At 43.2% G+C, this 21,564-nt stretch overlaps 1 protein-coding gene, 1 long non-coding RNA gene, 1 other non-coding gene and 2 pseudogenes across 3 annotated transcripts; 2 read left to right on the forward strand and 3 right to left on the reverse strand.

The window, feature by feature from the left end:
* Window positions 1-2,092: 2,092 nt before the first annotated feature.
* LOC127754306 (uncharacterized) lies at window positions 2,093-2,624 on the forward strand. The gene is made up of 3 exons (XR_008012802.1): window positions 2,093-2,298; window positions 2,376-2,480; window positions 2,568-2,624. It is a non-coding gene; the product is annotated as an uncharacterized LOC127754306 (long non-coding RNA).
* Window positions 2,625-2,847: 223 nt separating this feature from the next.
* Window positions 2,848-6,786, forward strand: LOC127754305 (uncharacterized; annotated as a pseudogene).
* An 892-nt stretch (window positions 6,787-7,678) lies between these two features.
* LOC127755406 (uncharacterized) lies at window positions 7,679-9,701 on the reverse strand. Its single transcript, XM_052281081.1, has 3 exons — window positions 9,437-9,701; window positions 9,059-9,261; window positions 7,679-8,334 (listed from the first exon to the last, which is right to left on the reverse strand). Exons 1-3 carry the CDS (start codon window positions 9,630-9,632, stop codon window positions 7,714-7,716), a joined length of 1,020 nt encoding a protein of 339 aa, XP_052137041.1. The 5' UTR covers window positions 9,633-9,701; the 3' UTR covers window positions 7,679-7,713.
* Window positions 9,702-16,436: 6,735 nt separating this feature from the next.
* Window positions 16,437-16,575, reverse strand: LOC127756119 (small nucleolar RNA Z247). The gene has a single exon (XR_008013158.1). It is a non-coding gene; the product is annotated as a small nucleolar RNA Z247 (small nucleolar RNA).
* A 985-nt stretch (window positions 16,576-17,560) lies between these two features.
* On the reverse strand, window positions 17,561-20,446 carry LOC127755283 (disease resistance protein RPM1-like; annotated as a pseudogene).
* Window positions 20,447-21,564: the final 1,118 nt, after the last annotated feature.

The raw sequence follows: 21,564 nt of genomic DNA on the forward strand, positions 1-21,564 counted from the left end.
TTTACACAAAAGATGTTTTATCTAGTATATTTACAATGTTTCACTATTTATAGATTTAATAATGCAGTGAATTAAAATATTCTTTTGCAAAAAAACCCCATATTTTGGAAACTCTCTATTAAGGAAATTTAGTTTATTTTTTGTTCCAACCTAGTGTACTCACAATGTTTCACTATATATATATCTAATGTTGCAATGAACGAAACATTCTATTGCAACAAAAAACCCACATATTTTGGAAACCTCCTATTAAAGGAATTTGGTTTATTTTTTGTTCCACCGAAAAATGTTTTACATAGTGTACTCATAATATTTTACTATTATGTAAAGAACTGAAACATTCTTTCGCTATTTGCTGAAACATTGTTTTTATATATGGTGAAATAACACCCGATTTAAACGAGTGAAACATTTTCGATCTACTTAGTGAAACAATTCCGATATACCTGGTAGAAGATCGTGCAATATTTAAAAATAATTCAATAATAAGCTATTTTTTTTCATCGGAATATATCCATGTGTAGTTTTGTTATGAAGATTTAATTGCAACGAATTTAATGGTGCAATCAGATCATGATTTAAATAAGTAATTTAAAAGATAAATCAGTTTAAAGTAATTTTGCACGTAAATCGAGCGCTGACGTCATGTTAATGTCAGCGCCCGATTTTACCCCCTCCCAATCGGACGCCCGACAGGAGTCATCTCCGAATTCCTCCGAACATTAAAAAAAACCCTTACAGGAATATACTAAATGACAAAAATATACCATCGTTGCAGTTACAGTTTTGCTCTACAAACTCGTGGCAGCATGCGCATGATGCGAACTCGCTGCCGGGCTGCCGGCGCCGGCTGACGAGTTCGCTTGGTCCGCTTGGATGCCCAGCGAAGTGACTGGCATAGGCTAATGCCATAATTAATCATCATGATTATTTGTTAATTAACTTGCTAATGACACCAATGAAAGAAAGAATGATTAATTATTTAATAAATAATGACATTAATTAATTAATTAGTCGTGTGAGTTGCTACACAACGATTCGAGCTTGCCGTGAGTTCACATTTTTCCACGCGAAGTTGAACACTCGCCACGAGCTCGTGATGATGTCACCGACACGTCACGAGTTTGCGCAGTCTTCGTGCGACACACGCGGACCATGCGAACTTGTGATGATGTCATGGGCACTCCACGAGTTCGCGCCCTCTCGGTGTGAACTTTGGCCTCAAAGGCAGACTTTGCCCTTGCTTCTATCTTAGCCATCCATTCAGCAATTAATGGACCTATCAAAGTAATTAATTCAGCAACCAACCAACCGACATTAAAAAAGGAAAACTATCTACTAGTCGGATAAGAGCTGCAACATGATCTTTGATTTCACGTTTTTTCAGGACTTTCGACAGTATATTTACTCGATATTTATGGGTCACTTTTTTTCTTTCAAAAACAATTAATTTTTTAACGGTAAACTATATACATTTACACGTTAATTATACTATCACTTTAAAACGAGGATAAAAGCAAATGATTACACTGTCGCTATGTTTAGTTTCAAAATAATTCTTCAAACTTTCAATTTTTCCATCACATCAAAACTTTTCTACACACAAACTTTCAGCTTTTCCGTCACATCGTTCTAATTTCAACCAAACTTTCAAATTTGGTGTGAACTAAACATAGCCTATATTCGGCACCCCTTTTCCTAACATTTCTCTCTTTTTTACGCGCATGTTTCCAAAATGCTAAACGATACCTTTTTTTAAAATGTATCTATACGTAAAGTTGCTTAAAAAATCAAATTAATTTATTTTTTTAGAAAATAGCTACTTTCTCCGTTTTACAATGCAAGTTATTCTAGCATTCTCCATATTCATATTAATATTAATAAATCTAGATAGATATATATGTCTAGATTCATTACCACTAATATAAATGTGGGAAATGCTAAAATAACATAATGTTGTAAAATGGAGGGAGTACTAATTAATTAATTACATGATAATGAACCGTTCCGTTTTCACCGCGTACGGTTGCCGTTGGGGAACGTCGACTAGCGAACACAGCTCACATAAGGGCATTTTGGCCTGACAGCCACAGCTCCCGCTCACAGAGGAGGGAGGCGGGGCACCTCGCTTCGCGGCGGCTTCATCTTCTTCCCGCGAGAGGAAACCCTCGTCGTCGCCTCCTCCCCCAATCCCCTCCCTAGCTCTTGCCCCGATCGTCGATCCTCGCCTCGCCGGAGAATCCCCGAGCCGCGCCGCCCCTTCCTTCCTTCCTTCCTCCTCGCCCGCGCCGTACCCAGGTATGTCGCGCCGATCGTCGATCGATCCATGCCCCCGCCGTTCCTCCCGAAGACCTAACCCTAACGCTTCCGCATAGATCATCCCCGAGCTCAGATCCCGCTCCTCCACTCCACATCGATCGGTCATGGCCGCCGCACCAGCACCAGCGCTAGCCCCCGACGCCGCCGCACTCCAGCTGCAGGTACGATCTAACTACGACTCTCCCCTCCCTGAATCGACTTCGTTTTTGCGAGATGATGAGACTAATTTTTTGAGTTTTATAGTGCAGAATCCGGACAAAATTTACAAAGTGCTACCGAGATCCTGTCTGTCTCGATCCCTGGTGTTTGGATTTGGTTGTTCCTCGCTATTGCATTTTGGTTCCTTGTTCATATATGCGTATATGTGTGCTCGGAAATTCGTGGATATGCATATGCTGTAAGGTGTTGCACCCCTTGGTGCTTGGATCAGAATGTCGTGCATATGCATATATGCATATGCATATGCTGGAAGGTGTTGGTCCCCTTGGTGCTTGGATCAGGATGTGGTTTGGTTATTCGCCGCAGTTGGTTTTCTTGTTAATATGTATTCGGAATTCGTGGCTATATCGGAAGGTGTTGTCGCCGGATCTGTGGTTCACTCAGAATGAATTGGTGATTTTGAGGTACAATCTGTCATTTGGCCATGAATTCGTGGCATTATCGGAAGGTTTGCATTTGTTTTCGTTACACATTTGATGGTAATAGTTGTTGTACGGTTCTGTGGCAAAATCTATTCAAGGTAGTTAGATTAAATTTATTCAAGGTTTGCCATGATGTTGAGTACTTCACACGGAAGGTAATTTCTGAAGATATTCATTTTCCTTTCCCTGAACAACCAACAAAAACTGCTAGTCACTAAAGAACAGTGGTTAAAATATTTACATATATTTATTTCCCCAAAGGTTAGGCTGATTAATAGGAAATTACCACATGATAGATCTATAACATGATATGGTAACAACATATGAGTCCTTTTTATAATTTATTTACTCTTCTTTCTCCTCAAAAGGTTCTTTGACGCTTGGTAATATTGTCTTTAATTATTGCTACCTGCTTTGAACCAAGTGTGCAAAAACTCTGCGGTTGCATTTGAAATGTTCTAGATGTGTTAATTGTGGCACACAAGTCATCTTACTGCTGGTTGCCTTTTGGTTATTTGGCTACACCATTCAATGATGGTGTTTTGTGGCAACGTTTAGATCCAGAAATCATCTGCAGGTTTGACCATCGAGCTATGCTTGCCCAGGTGTTCCTTGCAACATCAAAATTAATTCAACTGTGTACCACCATCTATTGTGCTTGCCAGAATAGTTGGCCTGTTCTCGTGTGAGACTTATTCTTGCAGCGTGATCATGTCCATCAATATGCCATGCAAAAAACTATGTCATTGCTGTACTTGCTATCCACACCTTAGGTGATTTTAAGATTTAAGTCGCTAATGATTCATAGAACTTTCCTCAAGTATGCTGACTATTGGCAAATAGTGGCCATCCCTATACCAACACGTTGCCATCTGGGATCACTCCCAGCTTTATCTGCTGAAATTGATAAATTCTTGTAGTTCTTTGGCTTTGAAAACTCAATCTATCACTCTCATCTGCCATTGCCTTTTTTTTTTCTCATGATAATCTTGCTTTTCCTCCTGACGAAATCAAATAGCTTCTGGCAGTGGTCTTAGGTTGCTATCTGCTTAACCACCTCAAAAGCTACTGCTTTTATTTATATTGTGATTTTGGTCAGAGTTCCAATAGCCAATAGGCATTCTGTCACCTTTGTCCCAAGGAACCTCTTTACGTGTCCACAATCAATTGAGTTCCATGTATACAACCAAAGCCATTATAACTGTTGCACTAATAAAGAAGATATTGGTAATCAATTCTAAGATTTTTCTTGGAACTAAAGCTCAAGTAAGAAAGCATTTCACATCCAGAGTTAAACTGTAGCTACCTATACATTCTAGATTTCTAGTGAAACTATAGCTACTGATATATTCTAACTCCATCAGCACATTTTTTGGCTCGAATGTGTAGTTTAGCTTCTTTGTCATTCACCATTTGACTCACTTCATAAGGAAATAAATCTTAACCTCTGATTAATGAATGACCATTTTCGCATACTTAATACTAACCTTCAGATGCTACTTGTTTTTTCTTACTATTAAGTTGATTCAATATGCCTTCCTGCTGCTAGGTTCACCGCACATTATATTGTTCAGATTCCATTATTTTAGAAGTCCTTTTGCAAAAACAAATAAACGAATATAGAAACATTAATGAAATATAGAATTGTTGTTCAAAAATAAGCAAAACTTTATCTTTTTGAATATTAAGATATTAAATGTGAAAATCCATACTCTGGCTGATTTTTTTTGTGACACTTGATAGGCAAGAAAAATTAAAAGAAATGCACTTGATGCCAAAAAAAAAGAAAGAAATGAAGATCCTGCAGGACTGGGGTAGGCTAGTCTGATAGTTTAGATGGTTTCAGTATATTTGTTGTGCTGTTGGCTTTATACCTTTTGGGAACCTGTAACCTGTGGTTTCATTTTGTCTCCCTCAAATGACTGGTGGTTAGGAAGTTTACTTGAGTTCCGAGTACTATAATCAATAGTGCTCAATATGTTGGGTCTTTGTTTGATCGCAACCTAAATTATAAGCAGGCATCCACAGCAAACATATCTTATGTTTGCTTTCTTAAAATCAGGGCCCTCGAGCCTTTTCTCTTGAAGACAACTTGATAGTAATAAATCAAAATGCAACTCCTTATTTAACTGCATTTTGGTTCTTTTTATGTATTCTTTTACCTTTGGAAAGAACATATTTGCAATCTACATTATTGTGCAATAAGGACATTGTGCAATAAGAGCAATGTTAGCAATGTTTTCCTGAAACTGCTCTTATGTGTTTTTCCTACCTTTGCAGGCTATAAGGACATTTATTATTGATATTGAGCATGTAGGTGACAGGACCTATCACACTTTAATGAGAAGCATTCATGAGTACAATTTGCAGAACTCTCCATTCACGTGCCTCAATGCTGCGGTAACACCAGCTGGTGGATATCATATGATCTTATTGTACAAGGGACAAAAGTCTGTTAGGCTGCTCTTCAGGGATTCGGACGGATATCTTGTTGCTGTTGAAGATGACTTGGGTTCTTGGTACAGGTTCAAAGACATACCAGAGCTACCATTCATTAATTCAGCTGAAATGAAAATGGAATCAGGCTATGGAGACATGGAGACGAGTGAATGGTAAGGATATCAAAACTCTGTTTCCTCTAGCGTGTTACAATCATATTTCATCTGTTCCACATGTTCTTTTCTAGATTCAGGGCCCCTTTGAATCGCAGGGTAGAAAAAACAGAGGACTAGGAAAAACATAGGATTCTGACAGGAATTGAAGTGTAAAACAGAGGATTGCAAAACACAGGAAAAACACAGGAATGGTCGTTTGATTGGAGCGCAGGAAAAACGCAGGAATCGGATGAGAGAGATAGACTCAAAGGAAATTTTCCAAGAGGTTGGAGCTCTTGCTAAATTTCCTCCAAAATCCACATGCAATGTGCCATTCCATAGGAATTTCATAGGATTTGGAACGCCCCAATCCTTTGAATCAAATGGCCAAATAGGAAAAATTCCTATAGGATTTGAATCCTATGAAATTCCTGCATAAATCCCTTGATTCAAAAGGGCCCTCAAGTTGCAATCCTATCCTGAAGCTCATTACCTCTATTGTGTATTTCAGACCAGTCACCGTGGGCCCGAAAGCTTTGAATGATCTCTTCTATCGTCTTTTGAAGTATGACAACAATGCAACCCTTGGCAGTCAGACTCTTGAATTGCAAATGAAAGCACTGTACCGAGCATGCTTAATGTTTGGTGAGGGTCCGAGAATCCGTCATGTAAGAAGGTTTGCACAAACAATCCATCTGAATATGATTATCTTGAATAGCAATTATGGCATACTGATATTGTTACTATTGCCTCTTGTATTGCTTGATAGGTTTGTGTCGAAAAGATTCAAGGTATTCATGGATCTGGAGTTTCCAAGTGATCTGTGGAAGCTTGTCCACAACTGGGGCCTTGTGTCTAACTAAGTACATCATCTTCTGCTACGACAACAACATGCTAGAGGCAAATTAATCATTCGCTCGGGCTTCATTGTTGCACAAATTGTGTAACCACAGATGTTCTGAACTAGAGTTGCTTGTTTTAGATGGTTTGGATGTAAAGTGCACCACTTGCTATGTTCTACCACGTTAGTGTAGCACCAGTCCAGTGATATGGATCATCAATGTTTGATCCTGCTCCCTCTAAACCAAATTGGTGTTTGACCATGTTTGATTTTTCACATCACTGTTACTTTGTGGAGTATTCACTACCACGACCTGCGTAAATTGTCAGGTTTACTCAGGCATTGTATGATGCAACGAATAATGGTATTCTTGTGCCCTCCTTGCTCGTCGAGTTGAGGTTATAATCCGATACTGTTAACAATTGATGGTGTCTTCGTTCATATCGCTTGTTAGCAACCACACTAACAGTGTCAGTCGACTGGCTTTGCAAGTTTCTGAAAAAGAAGAATATCATCTAAAAAGGTAACAGAACAATAATACCAGAGATTTTTTTACAGTAGATAGGATCTAAGGGCTGGCATTTCTCGATACCTAACATTGCCATGCCAAACCTTGGGTATGCCACAATTTGTTAGTATATTGTTTAGTTGGTTAGTGCACTTGCATCATATCTCACTTTGCTAATCTTCGGGCCTACGCATCATAGACTCATCAAATTCTTACCAAACTTAGTTATACATATGGCTAACAAATTGCTAACATCACTTTGTATGGTATGACATACACATGCTTGTGACACAGTGAGGTGTGGCGGCCATTAACCAAACAACCCATTGTGATAGGGTGATGGTACTGCATTGTGATAGGATGGTGGAAGGGTAATAATGTTTTGTTTTTCATTATAAATTTCCCCATGGTTGGATGAGGCAGGCAAAGCAGAAGAAAGGAACTGCCATAGGCGGCAAACGCTAGTTTCCTATCTCCTCTCTACTGACGCCACTGCTTTCATGGCGACTTGTTGCAGTGTCATTCCCCCTTCTTCTGCACGTGCGACGCTTACGTATAGCAAAAAAAATATTATATTTGAGACGGACATAGTACTCTTTCCGTCATATAATATAAGAGATTTTGGTGGGACATACATCCCAGTACTATAAATTTAGACAGACTCTATGTCTAAATTCATAGCGATAGAATGTGTTCCTTCCCACCAAAATCTCTTATATTTTGGGACGGAGGGAGTAGTTTACAAGTAACTAACTCAAGGTAAAGATGTCTATTTGTCAGCATTCATGAAATCATTCTTTTAAGGTGATACTAAATCAAAGGAATCATGGACCAGGAGACAGTTGCCAGCATCTTACAGAAGCCAAGATCAAGTGTTCTACAAGAACTTTCAAATCTTTGAGCAGCGAACTCGGCGTGATCTTCAGCAGCAACACCAACCCCATCATCCCCACTACTACTACTATCATTCCGAGCGATGATCGCATGAATCTTCAGCACCCCTGTACTTTCGACGACGGCGACACTCCGGGTAAGCTTGATCACTCCATCATCAGCAACAGCTAGTACAGAACCATCGTTACTGGAATCAACAAGCACCACATCGTCGTCGTAACCATCGGTCCTCGCGACGAATCTTCCGCAAAAACCGCTTGATCCTTGAACAACTCTAACCTCGATCGCCGCCTCCACCGCCCCCGCGAGGTGGGCGAAGGTGACCTCTACCGAGCAACGCTTGCCTGGCCTTGCCTTCGACCTAACCCACCCAACCATGCAATTTGGCCCCATTGTTTCATACACAATGTATCTGGCACTCAACACCTTATCCCTATCAGATTGCGTTTTCCCCCTAACCTTGAGATCGACTTCGAATTCGATACGCTGGGAGCAGTTGATTGCACGGATAGGTCCTGTCAAGACGAAAGACGGGTCCTGCAAATTAAACATCCAGGTTATTTGGTTTAAAACTAGTAGCAAACATATATTGTTGTAGCAAATATTGTTTCATTCACAAGCAATATCGACATGATATATTCGCTGAAGTAAACCATTTAGAACTTCGATCAGCAACCCAAGCAATCGATGTTATAGAGAATGTAGCATCGATGGTTAAAATCTAGGTGAAATTTCATCTATAGATCGATATCTGAAATACTCAAGTATCCATTAAAAAAGAAGTGATCAAAATAGGCCCTTTTTTAATTTTATTCTTCAGCAACAATGGCATGAAATATTTAACTACAATGAACCACTTGCAAATAGCATATGCAAGATCAACAGCAGGACATATATGTAGTTTCAGTTCAGTTAGATTATAACCTCTTATGTGTTGTTGAATCCGTATCAATTGTCAATGTTTCGGTCCGGAAAAGATTGTTTTCCTCCCCACTTCGAAATCTCAATTCACCACAAACAAAGTCGGTGTTCAATATCGCAAATTTTATTATTAAAAAGTTTCGGATGGACCGACCCATAGATCGACACAAAATTTTGAAGTACCCTCCCTGAGTAGTTACAAATTTGAGCATATTTTCGCCCATATCCAAAGAAATATTCCCTATCACGAGGGACTGAAAATAATGAAATTTCACTCTGAGACGTAGTGAACCCTACATTTTCACAATTTATTATAAGTATATATTCATATATAGTATACCTCCGCGGTGAGCGTCTGGGCATCGCCCCTCGGGCGATTGAAGATGTAGTTGCGCTTGCGGTCGAGCCCATCGCGCGCCGCGACGAAGCCGAAGACGTCGATCGGCCACTCCAATCCGCCCGTGAGGTCGATCACCCTGCACGAGTACACCTCCACGCAGGGGGATATCCGCGCCCCCGGCGTGCGGAACGTCGGGCCCCTAGCTGCAGCAAATTGCAAAAGAAAAAAAAGAGATCAAATTAGAGAGATTATTATATCGATCGTGTTTTGACCTTCTTCTCCCCTGGATTATTTATATATATTCGATTATGATCCAGATCGAATTAATTAATTGTTGCTAAGATTTCAGGAATTAACAGAAAAATTAATACTACTTACTGACGTCGTCGATCTTGCAGCCGTAGTAGTCCCACAACCACTCGAAGAATACGCGGTACTCGTACGGGTTGGGTTCGGAGTCGTCGTCGTCGTCGTCGTCGACGGCGACGAGCTGCCTCTTCGCCTCGCCGTCGCCGGCAACGGCGACGTCGAGGATCGCCGCCGCCGCCTCCGAAACGCACGTCTCCGCGGGCATTATTGTTGCAGATCGATCGACAGACGAGTGGACGACAGGCTCGGTCGCTCGAGTCGGTTCGTTGATCGGTCCGTTTTTTTTTTCTCCTTTATCTTTAGAAAAAAAATAGTATCAGAGTTTCCTTTTACTAAAACTAACACCGAGTTTCCTTTTACTAAAACTAACACCCGTGCATTGCAACGTGATGTTCAAATAATATGGGAGTGGATTCTAATCCATCGAGGGGATATCCCCTCGTATACCTTTTTCTTTCAAATTCGATGCAAATAGTTGTGAAAAATTCTGAAAAAAATTGACAATATAGAGTATAATGATACCTACTAGTCTACCAAAATTCATGTTCAAATTCGATCTACACATCGAGAAACAAAAAAGACAAATTTAGATATAAACAGTACGCTACTATTCATACGCTGAATTTGTCTTTTTTATATCTCGACGTGTGAGTTGAGTTTGGACTTAAGATTTTGTGGAGTTGCATATATACATTGTATGAATGTTGTCAAATTTTTCTAGAATTTTTCAAGACTTAAATAAAGAGATAAATTAAATGTTTGATTAGAAGGAGTCATCTAAATACTCATTCGTTGCATGCTTGTATTTACTCATTGATTTTGTAACATCCAAAATGATTTAATTTCTTCTTGGTCTTAGTGACAAAAATAATAGGTTACAACTTTTGTGGATGGAGGAAGTATAATATTTTTATTCTTTGCTTCTTCTTTTTCTCATGTATATATGTGGCAGCAGAAGCAAAATATGATTATTAGCATTCTTCTTCTATGGTGAATTCACCTACTAGAGCTTATTATTTATTTATGCAATAAGTTCACCTGATGTCCCTTAATTTGCCAACGAATCCGATTTTCATCCTTTAACCAGAAAACCAGATGCAACGGGTTCCTCAACTGTCAAAACCGGTGTAATATGGGTCCCATTGCGGTTTGAACAACGGTTTTAGCTTACGTGACGCCTACGTGGCAAAATTGACCCGGTCTTCATCTGACGTGGCATTGATGTGGCAATTTGATTTGGAAATTAATAAAAAAGACTGACCCCACATGTCAGTTACACCAAAATAATTAATTAAAAAATGGTGGACCCCACGTGGGCCCCACATGTCATTCACTTTCCTCCTCTTCTTCTTCCTCTCTCCCCATCTCCCCTCTCTTCATCTCTCTCCCCTCTCCTCTATCCATCTCCAAGAGCCGGCGGTTCGGCGACGCAGCCGGCCGGTGGCAGCGGCGGAGCAAGGGATGACCTCGGGGACGAGGACGCCGGGAAGCTGCGCCTTGACGGGGACGCTGACAATGAGCGCCTGGGTGTAGACGATGAGGAAGGCAAAGAGGAGGTTGGTGGCGACGCCGGCAGAGACGACGAGGAGGCGGTCAGGCGGGAAGCTGGGCCATCGTCGGGGAAGCCGACGTACCCCCCAAGCGGGATGGCACGGAGCGCGTATTCGACGGGGCTGAGGTGGAAGCGCGCGAGGGCCTGGCCGAAGCCGACGAAGAACTGGAAGACGTGGATGCCGCCGGAGGTGGCGGCGACGAAGTGGACCAACTCGTGGACGAGGACGATGGTGGCGAGGACGGAGACGGCGGAGGCGACTGACTTGACATGGCTAGGACGTCGGATGGGGGGTCGCCGCCGTATCGCTGGCCGCCGAACCTCCCGTGACACCGCATCGCTGAACCTCCGCGTCACCTCAACGTCTTGTTCTTGAGTGTGCTCCTCTACCACAACCCGGGAAGAAGTCAATTTAGAAGCATCTATTTTGCTGCATGTTTTCAAAAAAGAGATGCAGTATCTCCATCTTTCTTTATGTTACAACAATCAGCAATATACAACATAGTTAAAATATCACAATGCACAGTACACATTGCACAAGTGTTAAATTTTAAAACTGAAAATTGAAAAAGGTAGAAGACCTAAAATTGAAAAATCGAAGTCGCGCCCGTCGGCCGTCGCGGTCTCACGGAATGTCGGAACGGAGAGAATCGGAGATGGGGCTGGCCAGGCACATGGCCGTGGTGTGGACAGTGGAGAGCGGCCGAAGGCAGGCGGCTACTATCGGCGGGACGCGGGCGCCGGGCGGCGGCAGCGGCGATCGGTACTCGTGGAGTTACTAGCCAAGCCACGCAGGGCAGCAGCCGGGCGGTGTCGGCGCTCGCGGTTGTCGCGGAGTCGGCATCGGCGCGTCACGCTTGTGTCCCTGTGATGGACTGCTGGCCGCGCAGGGATGGCCGAACGCGCCGGATGGGGGTGGGGCTAGGGTGGCACCTAGGGCTGTCAACGAGCCGAGCCTATTGCACCTTCGAGCTTTTAGGCAAGCTTGGTTCGAGCTCGAGCTCGGCCATAAGTAGTATAATATATATTTTAATGATAATCTCTGGATAAGTATAACTATTTTCTAGTTAATCACACTAATAAAAGAGTAGATAATGATTAAAATAAATATATTGTGCTAACACATGCTAATTTATTTTGTAAATAGATAGTAATATATATATATTTATCTATTAGTTTATTATATTAATAAGGTGAACATGGAACATAAACTATACACAGTCAAGCTCGGTGAAGCTCAAGCTCGGCTCGGTAAAGCCCGCGAGCTTTTACTCAGGCTCGGGTTCGGCTCGTTTGGAGCTCGAGCCGAGCTCGAATCGAGCCTAGGACGAGTTAAGCTCGAGCTGCTCGCGAGCCTCGAGCTTCTTTGATAGCCCTAGTGGCACCGCGGTTGCGTGGCAGATGGCAGAGACCATACACGCACGCTAGACGGTGAGGTGGGCAGGCAGATGGCGATGGCCGCGACGGTGTTGCGAGCAGGAGGCGGCAAGCTAGGAGCGAGCTGCGAGCAGGGTCGGGTCGGCTGTCGTCCGCCGCTAGGCTCCGGCGGGCGGCGGCTAGAGCAGCGTCGTGCCTGTGCGGGACTGCGGATAGCGAGACGCGCCCGGCGTGCTGAGTCATGGCCGTCACGGAGACGAAGCGTTGGTGGCACGCGACGGTACCAAGGCATCGCGTGCGAGTAGCGAGATGCGGTGAGTCCGTGATTCCCTGAAAAATCACGGACTGTTCCCGGAGCTCTCGGGGTTTTTTCAAGAAGTTGATATATCTCAACCTTCTATATATCCAGGATTCTGTTCTCCGGTGAGGTTCCTCCTTAGCTTGGTAATCTCTCAAAGCTGCACTACCTTGATAACTCACTGTGCGACAATCTGTATTCCGCTGATGTCTCTGTTTTTTTAGAGAAGGATATTTTTTACCCGCTGATCTCTCATGGTTAGCATGTCTACCTTTTCATTTTATTTTTAGATAATAGCACGTCTACCTTTGATGCGATTCCTCAGTATGGAGTCGGTAAACCTTAGCACCATAGGCCATAGCTGATTGGCCTCATGTGTTGAACACCATTGCTTCATTAAGGGTCCTAGATCTTTCCAATTGGAGGTGGTTTTTCTACACCTAGGTTAGCTATCGTGTGGATGCTAGCCTAGGTGCCGCAGCACCTAGGTGCTAAAAGGACTTTCCGCTTTCCAATTGCTCTGTTACAAGTACAAACCAGTCATTGTCACACCTTAATTTCACTAATCTTGAGGAGATTGGCCTCTCCTTCAACTACTTTGACCTGACATGCTTGAAGGTGAAATCCCTTCAAGCATGCCAAAATTAACATACTTCGTCGGCGAGTAGCGTGCATGTATGGTCTCTGCCATCTGCCGCCACTACTAGAAAAAGCATTTTCGCCAGCGAGTAGCGACGTGCGAGTATCAATGGCGCGTGCCTCCTCACCTCATGGAAGCGAGACGACCATGACTGCTGCCGGTGGAGAGGCGTCCCGTGCAGCAACCTCACCGGCCATGTCGTCAAGCTTTCGCCTTCGCAACAATCATGCCGATGATTTATCGTTTGATTTATCAGACAATGTACTGATGGATCTCTCTTCGGCAAGATAAAGTCCTTCCTTGCTCTACTTGCATCATCTGACGTTCCAGGGGCCTGACGGCCCTGTCCCGGAGCTCTTGGGGTTCTTTCAAGAAGTTGAGATATCTCAACCTATCCGGGATTCTGTTCTCCGGTGAGGTTCCTCCTCAGCTTGGTAATCTCTCGAAGCTGCACTACCTTGATAACTCACTGTGCGACAATCCACTACTGGAAAAACCATCTTTGGTCGGTCAACCAAATTCCACAATAGTCCCAGTTGTAATAAAAACTGAGACTAAAGAACATCTTTAGTCCCGGTTCAAAAGGTTAGAAAAGATCATTTTTAGTCCCGGTTCAAAAACGGCAAGTGGTGTCAGCTTGCAAAAAAGCATTTTGCACATCTAATTGTCTGAGTGACCATCCTCTAGAGACTGCAATGCCAAGGACTAGTCTAACTGTAGCAATTTTTACTACTGGACTAAATGTATCTTCATAGTATATTCCATACCTTTGCCTGAACCCCTTAGCTACTAGCCTTGCCTTGTATCTGTCTATTGTTCCATCTGCTTTTCTCTTAATTTTATATACCCACTTGCAATCTATTATATTCTTACCTTGTGGCATTTCCACTAAATGCCAGGTCTTGTTTTTAACAAGTGCATTATACTCCTCATCCATGGCTTGCTTCCAGCGTGAGTTTCCCAATGCCTCTTGTACATCAGCTGGTTCACCTGTAGAGCAAGCCAAAGAATACTTAACTGTTCCATCAACATCTAACCTGGGCTTAGTTATCCCACTCTGCAAGCGAGTTCGTGGCCTGACGGGTTCAGACTGCTGCACAGAAGATCCTGAACCAGCCATGTCATCCACAGCTGATCCTGTCGGGTTCCCATGTGTCGATGAAGTGGTCGCAGACGATCCTGACGACAATGCTGAATCCGGTCCTGATTGGCCAGACCCCGGGGTTGAATGCTCCTGGGATCTAGTACCTGTGCTTGGTGTAGACTGTGCATGACTGTGACTGCCCTCGGATCCGCTGCTGCTGTCAGCCATCAAATCATCCTCGTGCCCAGCACCGCTTGCTTCAGGCACCATGATTTTCATGTGAGTTTTGCACCAGATTTTCACCATTTTGTGCCGAATTTTCGCCAACGACCTGTGCTCCTGTTGCTTGATCACCACAAGAGGGATTAGTAGAACATGTTAGCATATGATCATTAGTAATTTCTCCCCTTTGATCAGTGACGGGAAGCAGTCGAGTGGGAAGCAAGGAGATTTCCCATCGCAGGCGGGCACCCGCGTTGGGATGTAAGGCAGCAAAAGGGAAAACTGTTTCATCAAAGACAACGTCGCGAGAGATGTACACACGGCCTGTAGAGATCTCAAGACATTTATATCCTTTGTGAAGGGGGCTATAGCCAAGGAAGGCGCAATGGATGGATCGGAAAGATAGCTTGTGAGCGTTGTATGGTCTCAGGTTCAGCCAGCAGGCACACCCGAAGATACGAAGATGACTGAACTCAGGATTTTCAGAAAAAAGTTGCTCATAGGGAGTTTTAAAGGAGATAACTGAACTAGGTAGCCTATTGATGAGATACGTAGCAGTAAGAAATGCTTCATCCCAAAACTTCAAGGGAACCGAAGCTTGGGATAGGAGGGCAAGTCCTTTCTCAACGATATCCCTATGTTTGCGTTCTGCAGATCCGTTCTGCTGATGTGCATGAGGACATGAGACATGATGAACTATGCCTATTTTCTGAAAAAAGGAGTTCAGTTTTTCGTACTCACCACCCCAATCAGTTTGGACAGTGAGTATTTTGGTGTTAAATTGTCGCTCTACATACTGTTGGAAATTAAGAAAGGCTTGAAACACATTGGATTTCTTTTTCAATAGATAGATCCATGTGTATTTGCTAAAATCATCTATAAAGCTCACATAGTAATCATGTTTTCCAATAGAGGTAGGCGCCGGACCCCACACATCAGAGAATACGAGAGCAAATGGAACATTGGATAAACTCATAGACTTAGGGTACGGCAATTGATGGCTCTTGGCCCTTTGACAAGAATCACAAATGTGTTCGACATTATTGGACTCACTAGAACAAGGAAGCTTAAAACTTTTGACAACTCGATTAACAATCTGAAAAGACGGATGAGGTAAACGATAATGCCACCTAATGGAAGATGGCTTGACAATGCTCAAGGCACTTTTATTCAGACTTGGGCTTCGACCACCGGGTTCTGGAGCCAAAGGATAGAGCCGTCCCTTACTTCTGCCGTGATGTAGCAGCTTCTTCGTTGCCTGATCCTTTATATTAAAGAATTTGGGGTAAATTTCAACAAAAACATCATTATCAAAGGCTAAGCGATTCGCAGAGACAAGATTTTTGTTGGCAGTAGGAACGTAAAGGATATTCTTTAGATGAAGATCTTTATTTGGGGTAGAAATTACTGAATGACCAATATGACTAATGTTCATACTTGAGCCATTTGCTGCATGCACCTGATCCGGACCATTGTACTTCTCTCGAACGGAGAGTTTGTCGAGTTCCCCGGTGATATGATCTGTGGCACCACAGTCGACATACCAGTTGGTATCGACCCCGTAGGCGGAGTTTGTTGCCGCAGCTGCAACCTTCTCTTCAGGCTGGTAGGCTTGATCAAACCTATACCAACACTTGATCATCGTGTGGCCAGTTTTGCCACAAAGTTGGCAGACCGGATGCGGTCCTTGCTGGCCGCCACCGCGCCCACCGTTTCCACGGCCACAGCCTCCATTGCCGCGACCACGGAAATTGTTGTTGTTGTTGCCGCGACCACGGGAAGCAGCATTTGTAGAAGATTGGATCTGCCCTCCGCCTTGAAGATGATCCATGCAGTTGTCGTAGCTAACCATCTAGGAGTACAAATCACTCAGAGAAATTGGATCAGATCTGCCTACCACAGTAGAGACCAGCGGGTTGTAGTCGATGTCGAGGCCCACCAGGATGTACGAGACCAGCTCGTCGTCGTCGATGGGTTTGCCAGCTGACGCCAGATCGTCAGCTAGGCCCTTCATCTTGGAGAAGTAGGCGGCAGTTGTTGTGGATCCTTTCTTGGAGTTGGCTAGGCTGATCCTGAGGTTGGTGATGCGTGCTCGAGATTGGGAGGCGTACATGTTGGTGATGGCCGCCCAAACTTCAGCAGATGTGTTCAGTGTCGCTACTTGCTGTAGCACATCTTTGGAGAGCGAATTGAGTAGATAGGCCAGGACTTGCTGGTCCTGGGCCATCCACTTCGCGTACTCCGAGTTGTTGCTGACGATCTCCTTGTCGTTCTTGTCGACAGTCGTCCTTGTCTTGGCCGGTTCTTCTGCCGTGCTGTCGAGGTAGTTGGTGAGGAGCGCTCCGCGAAGCGCCGGGAGAACTTGTGCACGCCACAGGACATAGTTGTCCCTCGTCAGCTTCACAGTCACCGGAGGACCAAGCGCAGTAGGCGTGGCGGATGAGGAAGATGAGCTTGCCATGGGGAGGAAATGATCTAGGGTTTTTGGAAGGGTAGATGAGGCGGGCTCTGATACCACGTAAAGATGGAAGCGTTCTCACCTCCCGGAGGAGGCCGCACCTTTGTATTTATATGTGTCAAGAAGAGCCCTTGACGTGGCTTACAAACAATGTGATAAGATTTGTTACATCGTATGTTATCCAACTCAACTACCCTATTATCTAGCTAGATCAACTAACTAGAAGATAAGATAAGATATACATTGTTTTACACAGGTAACTAAAATTTCCTCTCTCTTTTCTTCTAAAGCTAATTCATACTTATCTTAGGAGCATAACAAGACCAATGAAAATACTTAAGCATGCACTGATTGTGTACATAGAAAAGCAGAATGATTTACATTTCACTTTGACACATTTTTTTTTTCTGGGGACGATTCCACAACTCATTGAGAACACAAAGGGAGAATTCTTGTGAAAAAAATGTCGATGTATGTCCTAAATAGTTTACATTAGGTGCTGTAGGCTTGTATCTAGCTAGGCAAATCAACCAACTGCAGCTATAGTCTGCCAACCTCATTCCATCTCTCCTATATTGATGCCTCTTGAGTCCTATCCTCTCCAAGTAGTGTGTACCACCACTGGATACCGCAATTAATTCTAGAGCATTGGCGCAACGCAGCGAGGAATTGTCGGGTGATCTCCGCGAAGCCCAGAGATTTGAGAGTTGACATGAGGAACTCGATGCCAAGCGGGACCTCCATCATGCTATTGAGGTTGACTAGATATAGTTGCTGCAGGCTTGCCATGGAACCTTGCTGAATCTCCAACCGTTTTAGGCGAGGCATGTCTCCTATGTATAGCTCCTTGAGGGCAGGAAACCACCCATGGTGGAAGACGAGCTCATCTCCAATGTACGCTCTGTTCAACAAAAGGTCCGTCAGATTCGACCACCGAGACAGAGATGGCAGTGGGTCATCTACCAGCTGGGACCAAGATAGATGTATCAAATACAAGTGGTTCTGACCCCTGCTGCACCCAACAGCATGTTTGCTTGTGCCAATCTCCCGCGCAATCTTAGCTTTTCAAGGTTTGGAGGCAGTGGGTTCAAACTACTCAAATTGAGGATATCATTCTCATCACTTGCTGCAATGCTTAAGTAGGATAGAAATTCCATGTGACGCAATGACGCGCAGAGGCATTCGCAGCAGCTTCCCTTCACGTCCCATATCTTTATGCTTCTCATCTGCCTCAGCTCCCCCAACCAGCTCAAAGGCTCATCCTGAGCTTGCAGTGCTTGCAATGTCTGTAGCTCTCTCAGATTCTCTAGTCCCCTGGGGATGCATACACCAGTGCGACACCGGAGTTGTCGCCCAGACCGATCGTTCGCTTTCTCAGCAAACAAGTGCCTAAGCTTTTTAGCTTAATGATCCCTCTGGGCAGCTCATGTATTTCCGATGTACAGAGGTCCAATGTTAGCAAGTTGGAGAGCTTCTCGATAGAATTTGGGAGGAGCTTCACATTGGAATCCCGCAGGCCAAGATGTCGGAGGTTGAATAGATCACCTATGGCATCTGGAACATTGTCGATGGGTAGCCCACTTAACTCAAGTACTGACATATATCTACACTTCTCGGATAGCAGAGGTAGCAGAGTGGATGATGGCATGGCTTTATCCAATGCGATGAAAGATCGAAGGCGGCATTCACTTGAAATTACTTGATTAATATCCTTGTCTAATCTGTGTATTACCATCCGTCGTTCATCATTCTCCTCAAGAAACTCGAAACGCTTATTCTCACAACTGTATGAAACACCAAAACATTCTCTCCGGCACAAATCAACTGCCAACTCGTGTACGATATCATGCATTCTGAATGCTTTTATCCTGCCAAATGAGTTCCTTTCAACAAGCTGTAGCATGTTCATGTGAACCAATTCCTTGAGATACCCTTCTGCCACTTCCTCCATTGTGCTTCCACCCCTCTTCTCTACAAACCCTTCTGCTATCCACCACCTTACAAGCTTCTTTCTTGTAAAAAGATAGTCGTCTGGAAACAAGCTGCAATAGAGGAAGCAACTTTTTAGTTGTGTTGGAAGGTAGATGTAGCTTAGGTAAAGGATATTCCTAACATGTTCCATGCTCGGGTTGTTGATGAGCTCCCAGTCAAGTTGGTTATGTATGTGCCTGAATTCCTCTTCAGTCTTGTCACGCCCAAAGAGGAGTCTGCCGACAGAGACAATTGCAAGAGGTACACCTTTGCACTTGCTTGCTATTTGATATGCTAGCTGTGTTACTTCTGTGGGGCACTCAAGTTTCTTCTCTCTTGGAAAAGCCGCCTTATAGAAGAGTTCCCATGAGTCGTTTTGTGATAGAGGTTCTAGCCTAATCCTCTTGTTTGGGAAAGCAAGGTGAGTTACCTCATCAATGCGTGTTGTGACAAGTACTCTACTCCCCCTGAGATTAGAAACAAGTGCTCCAAACAAGTTACCGATGGCTTCTGGTGCCCAAACATCATCTAATATGACCAAATACTTCCGGTCCCTTAGGAATGCCTTCAATTCATCTTGAAGGCCTTCAGCTTTCATGTCCCCAAGGTTTACCGGAGGATTTTGTTTGGCATTTCTGAAAAGTTCAGTGATCAGAGATTTCAGAATGTTCTTGATGGAATATGTTTGAGAGATGGAGACCCAGGCATGGCATTCAAACTTCTCTCTCTCGTTCCTATACACATTTGCTGCCAAGGTTGTTTTGCTGAGACCTCCCATCCCATGCAGCACTATCACCTCATGTTCCAATTCATCACCTGCCAGCCACTCGCGGAGTCTTTTTCTGTTTTCATCCACCCCTACAAGATCTTCTTCACTGAGGGAGCATGAAATGCTAGCTAGATGACGTGACGCCTCAACAATGTAACATGAGCTTTCACCACTAGTCTCATCGGCAACCATCTGAACCCATCGCTCTTTTGCCTGAAACAGGTGCACTAGATTGGCCTCTGCTTCCTTAACAGACGGAGCTATCCTGTTTAAAGAGAGCAGAGCATTTGGTCCCTTCATTCTCTTGAATCCTTTCTTTAGATAGGTAGTCCATCCAGTGTCATCATGTTTGTCCTTGTAGCTAACAAGATGCAAGTAGTCATCCACGATGTCCTCGATCTGATGTGCTAACATTCTCACATCCTCCACCCAGATTTCATATATCTTGTTGTTGCGATTGCGGATATCCATTTGGGACAGAAACTCGTGCATCAGCCTGAGCTCCCTCCTGATGCGCCCCATGCTACCTTGAAGCTCTGTCAGTTGTGTGACGTACTTCTGAAAATATGAAGTGGCTTGGTTGATTGCCTCATTCCCTAGGGCAACACCAATCTTCTTCACAACTAGAAGAATCACAGCCTCAGACATTAGGTTCTTGTCGAGTCTGATTGCTCACCTGACCAGGGTGGCCTGAGTATATCTCTCTACCACAAAACCTAGAAAGGAAGAAGAAAGGTAAAATACAATAAGCTGTATTGATATGTTATATCTAAAAAGGAAGGAAAAAAAGATGTAGAACATGATAAGTACCATATTGACAGGTTACATATAACAAAAGGGAACTTCGCCATGATAATCTGTTTATTTTTGTTTTTTTCTCTATCTGACCTCTTTAGTGCTTAAGAAGACATATCTCTTCCCTTGTTGTAGATAACATTTCCTAACATCTGTTTTATGGCCCATGATAATTAAATCTGACCATAAGTTAGCTATGACCACTTGCATATTGAAAATTCTAAAGTTTTCTTTAAACAAAAGGAAATAAATCGACTTGCACCATTTAGGGACATTATATTTTTGTTATCGTAGACAAGTTGGTTACATTCGTATGTGTGATAAGGTCAATGGTGACAACATTAAATCAAGGATAATTCTTTACAGTACACCACTTTTATGTGAGTTTTTGTTTCTTTTGATCTTAGACAAGACAAGATGATTACAGTACAACACTTTCTTATTGATGTTAATTTGATCTTCTAAAGATTATTGTTGTATTTGCATAATGCATAAGTGAAAGGTGTTAATTAGAGTTAATATTTTTCTTCATACAGAAATTGCATGCATGCACAGTGAAAAAATATTAATTTTGATCTCTTTATGCATGTGATGCACTGAAAAAAATTGTAAACATAAAGCTGTCACTCTGAAAAATATGTGAACATATGTCCATTTATATTTCATATTAGTCCGGAGTATACTTGTCTAGACAACAAAATTAAAGGGGAACACTATTGTTTTGCAAATTACATTTCTACTACACAAATTGCGCAAATGGAAGAACAATATGCAAGAGGTTGAATGTCTCTTTAATTTACCTGTTCTGTGTCTAGTTAAAATAATGAAATGTATGCAAATTGATAACAGGATCAAACGTGGTTCAGCAAGAAGTTAGTACTTCATATATCCTCGCATGTCCACATCCGTCATGGGTAGAGGCAAATATTATATCAGTGTAAAATACTACTGTATAATAATTGCCAATTACT

This window comes from Oryza glaberrima, chromosome 11, assembly GCF_000147395.1.
Source record: "Oryza glaberrima chromosome 11, OglaRS2, whole genome shotgun sequence".
Lineage (NCBI taxonomy): Eukaryota > Viridiplantae > Streptophyta > Magnoliopsida > Poales > Poaceae > Oryza > Oryza glaberrima.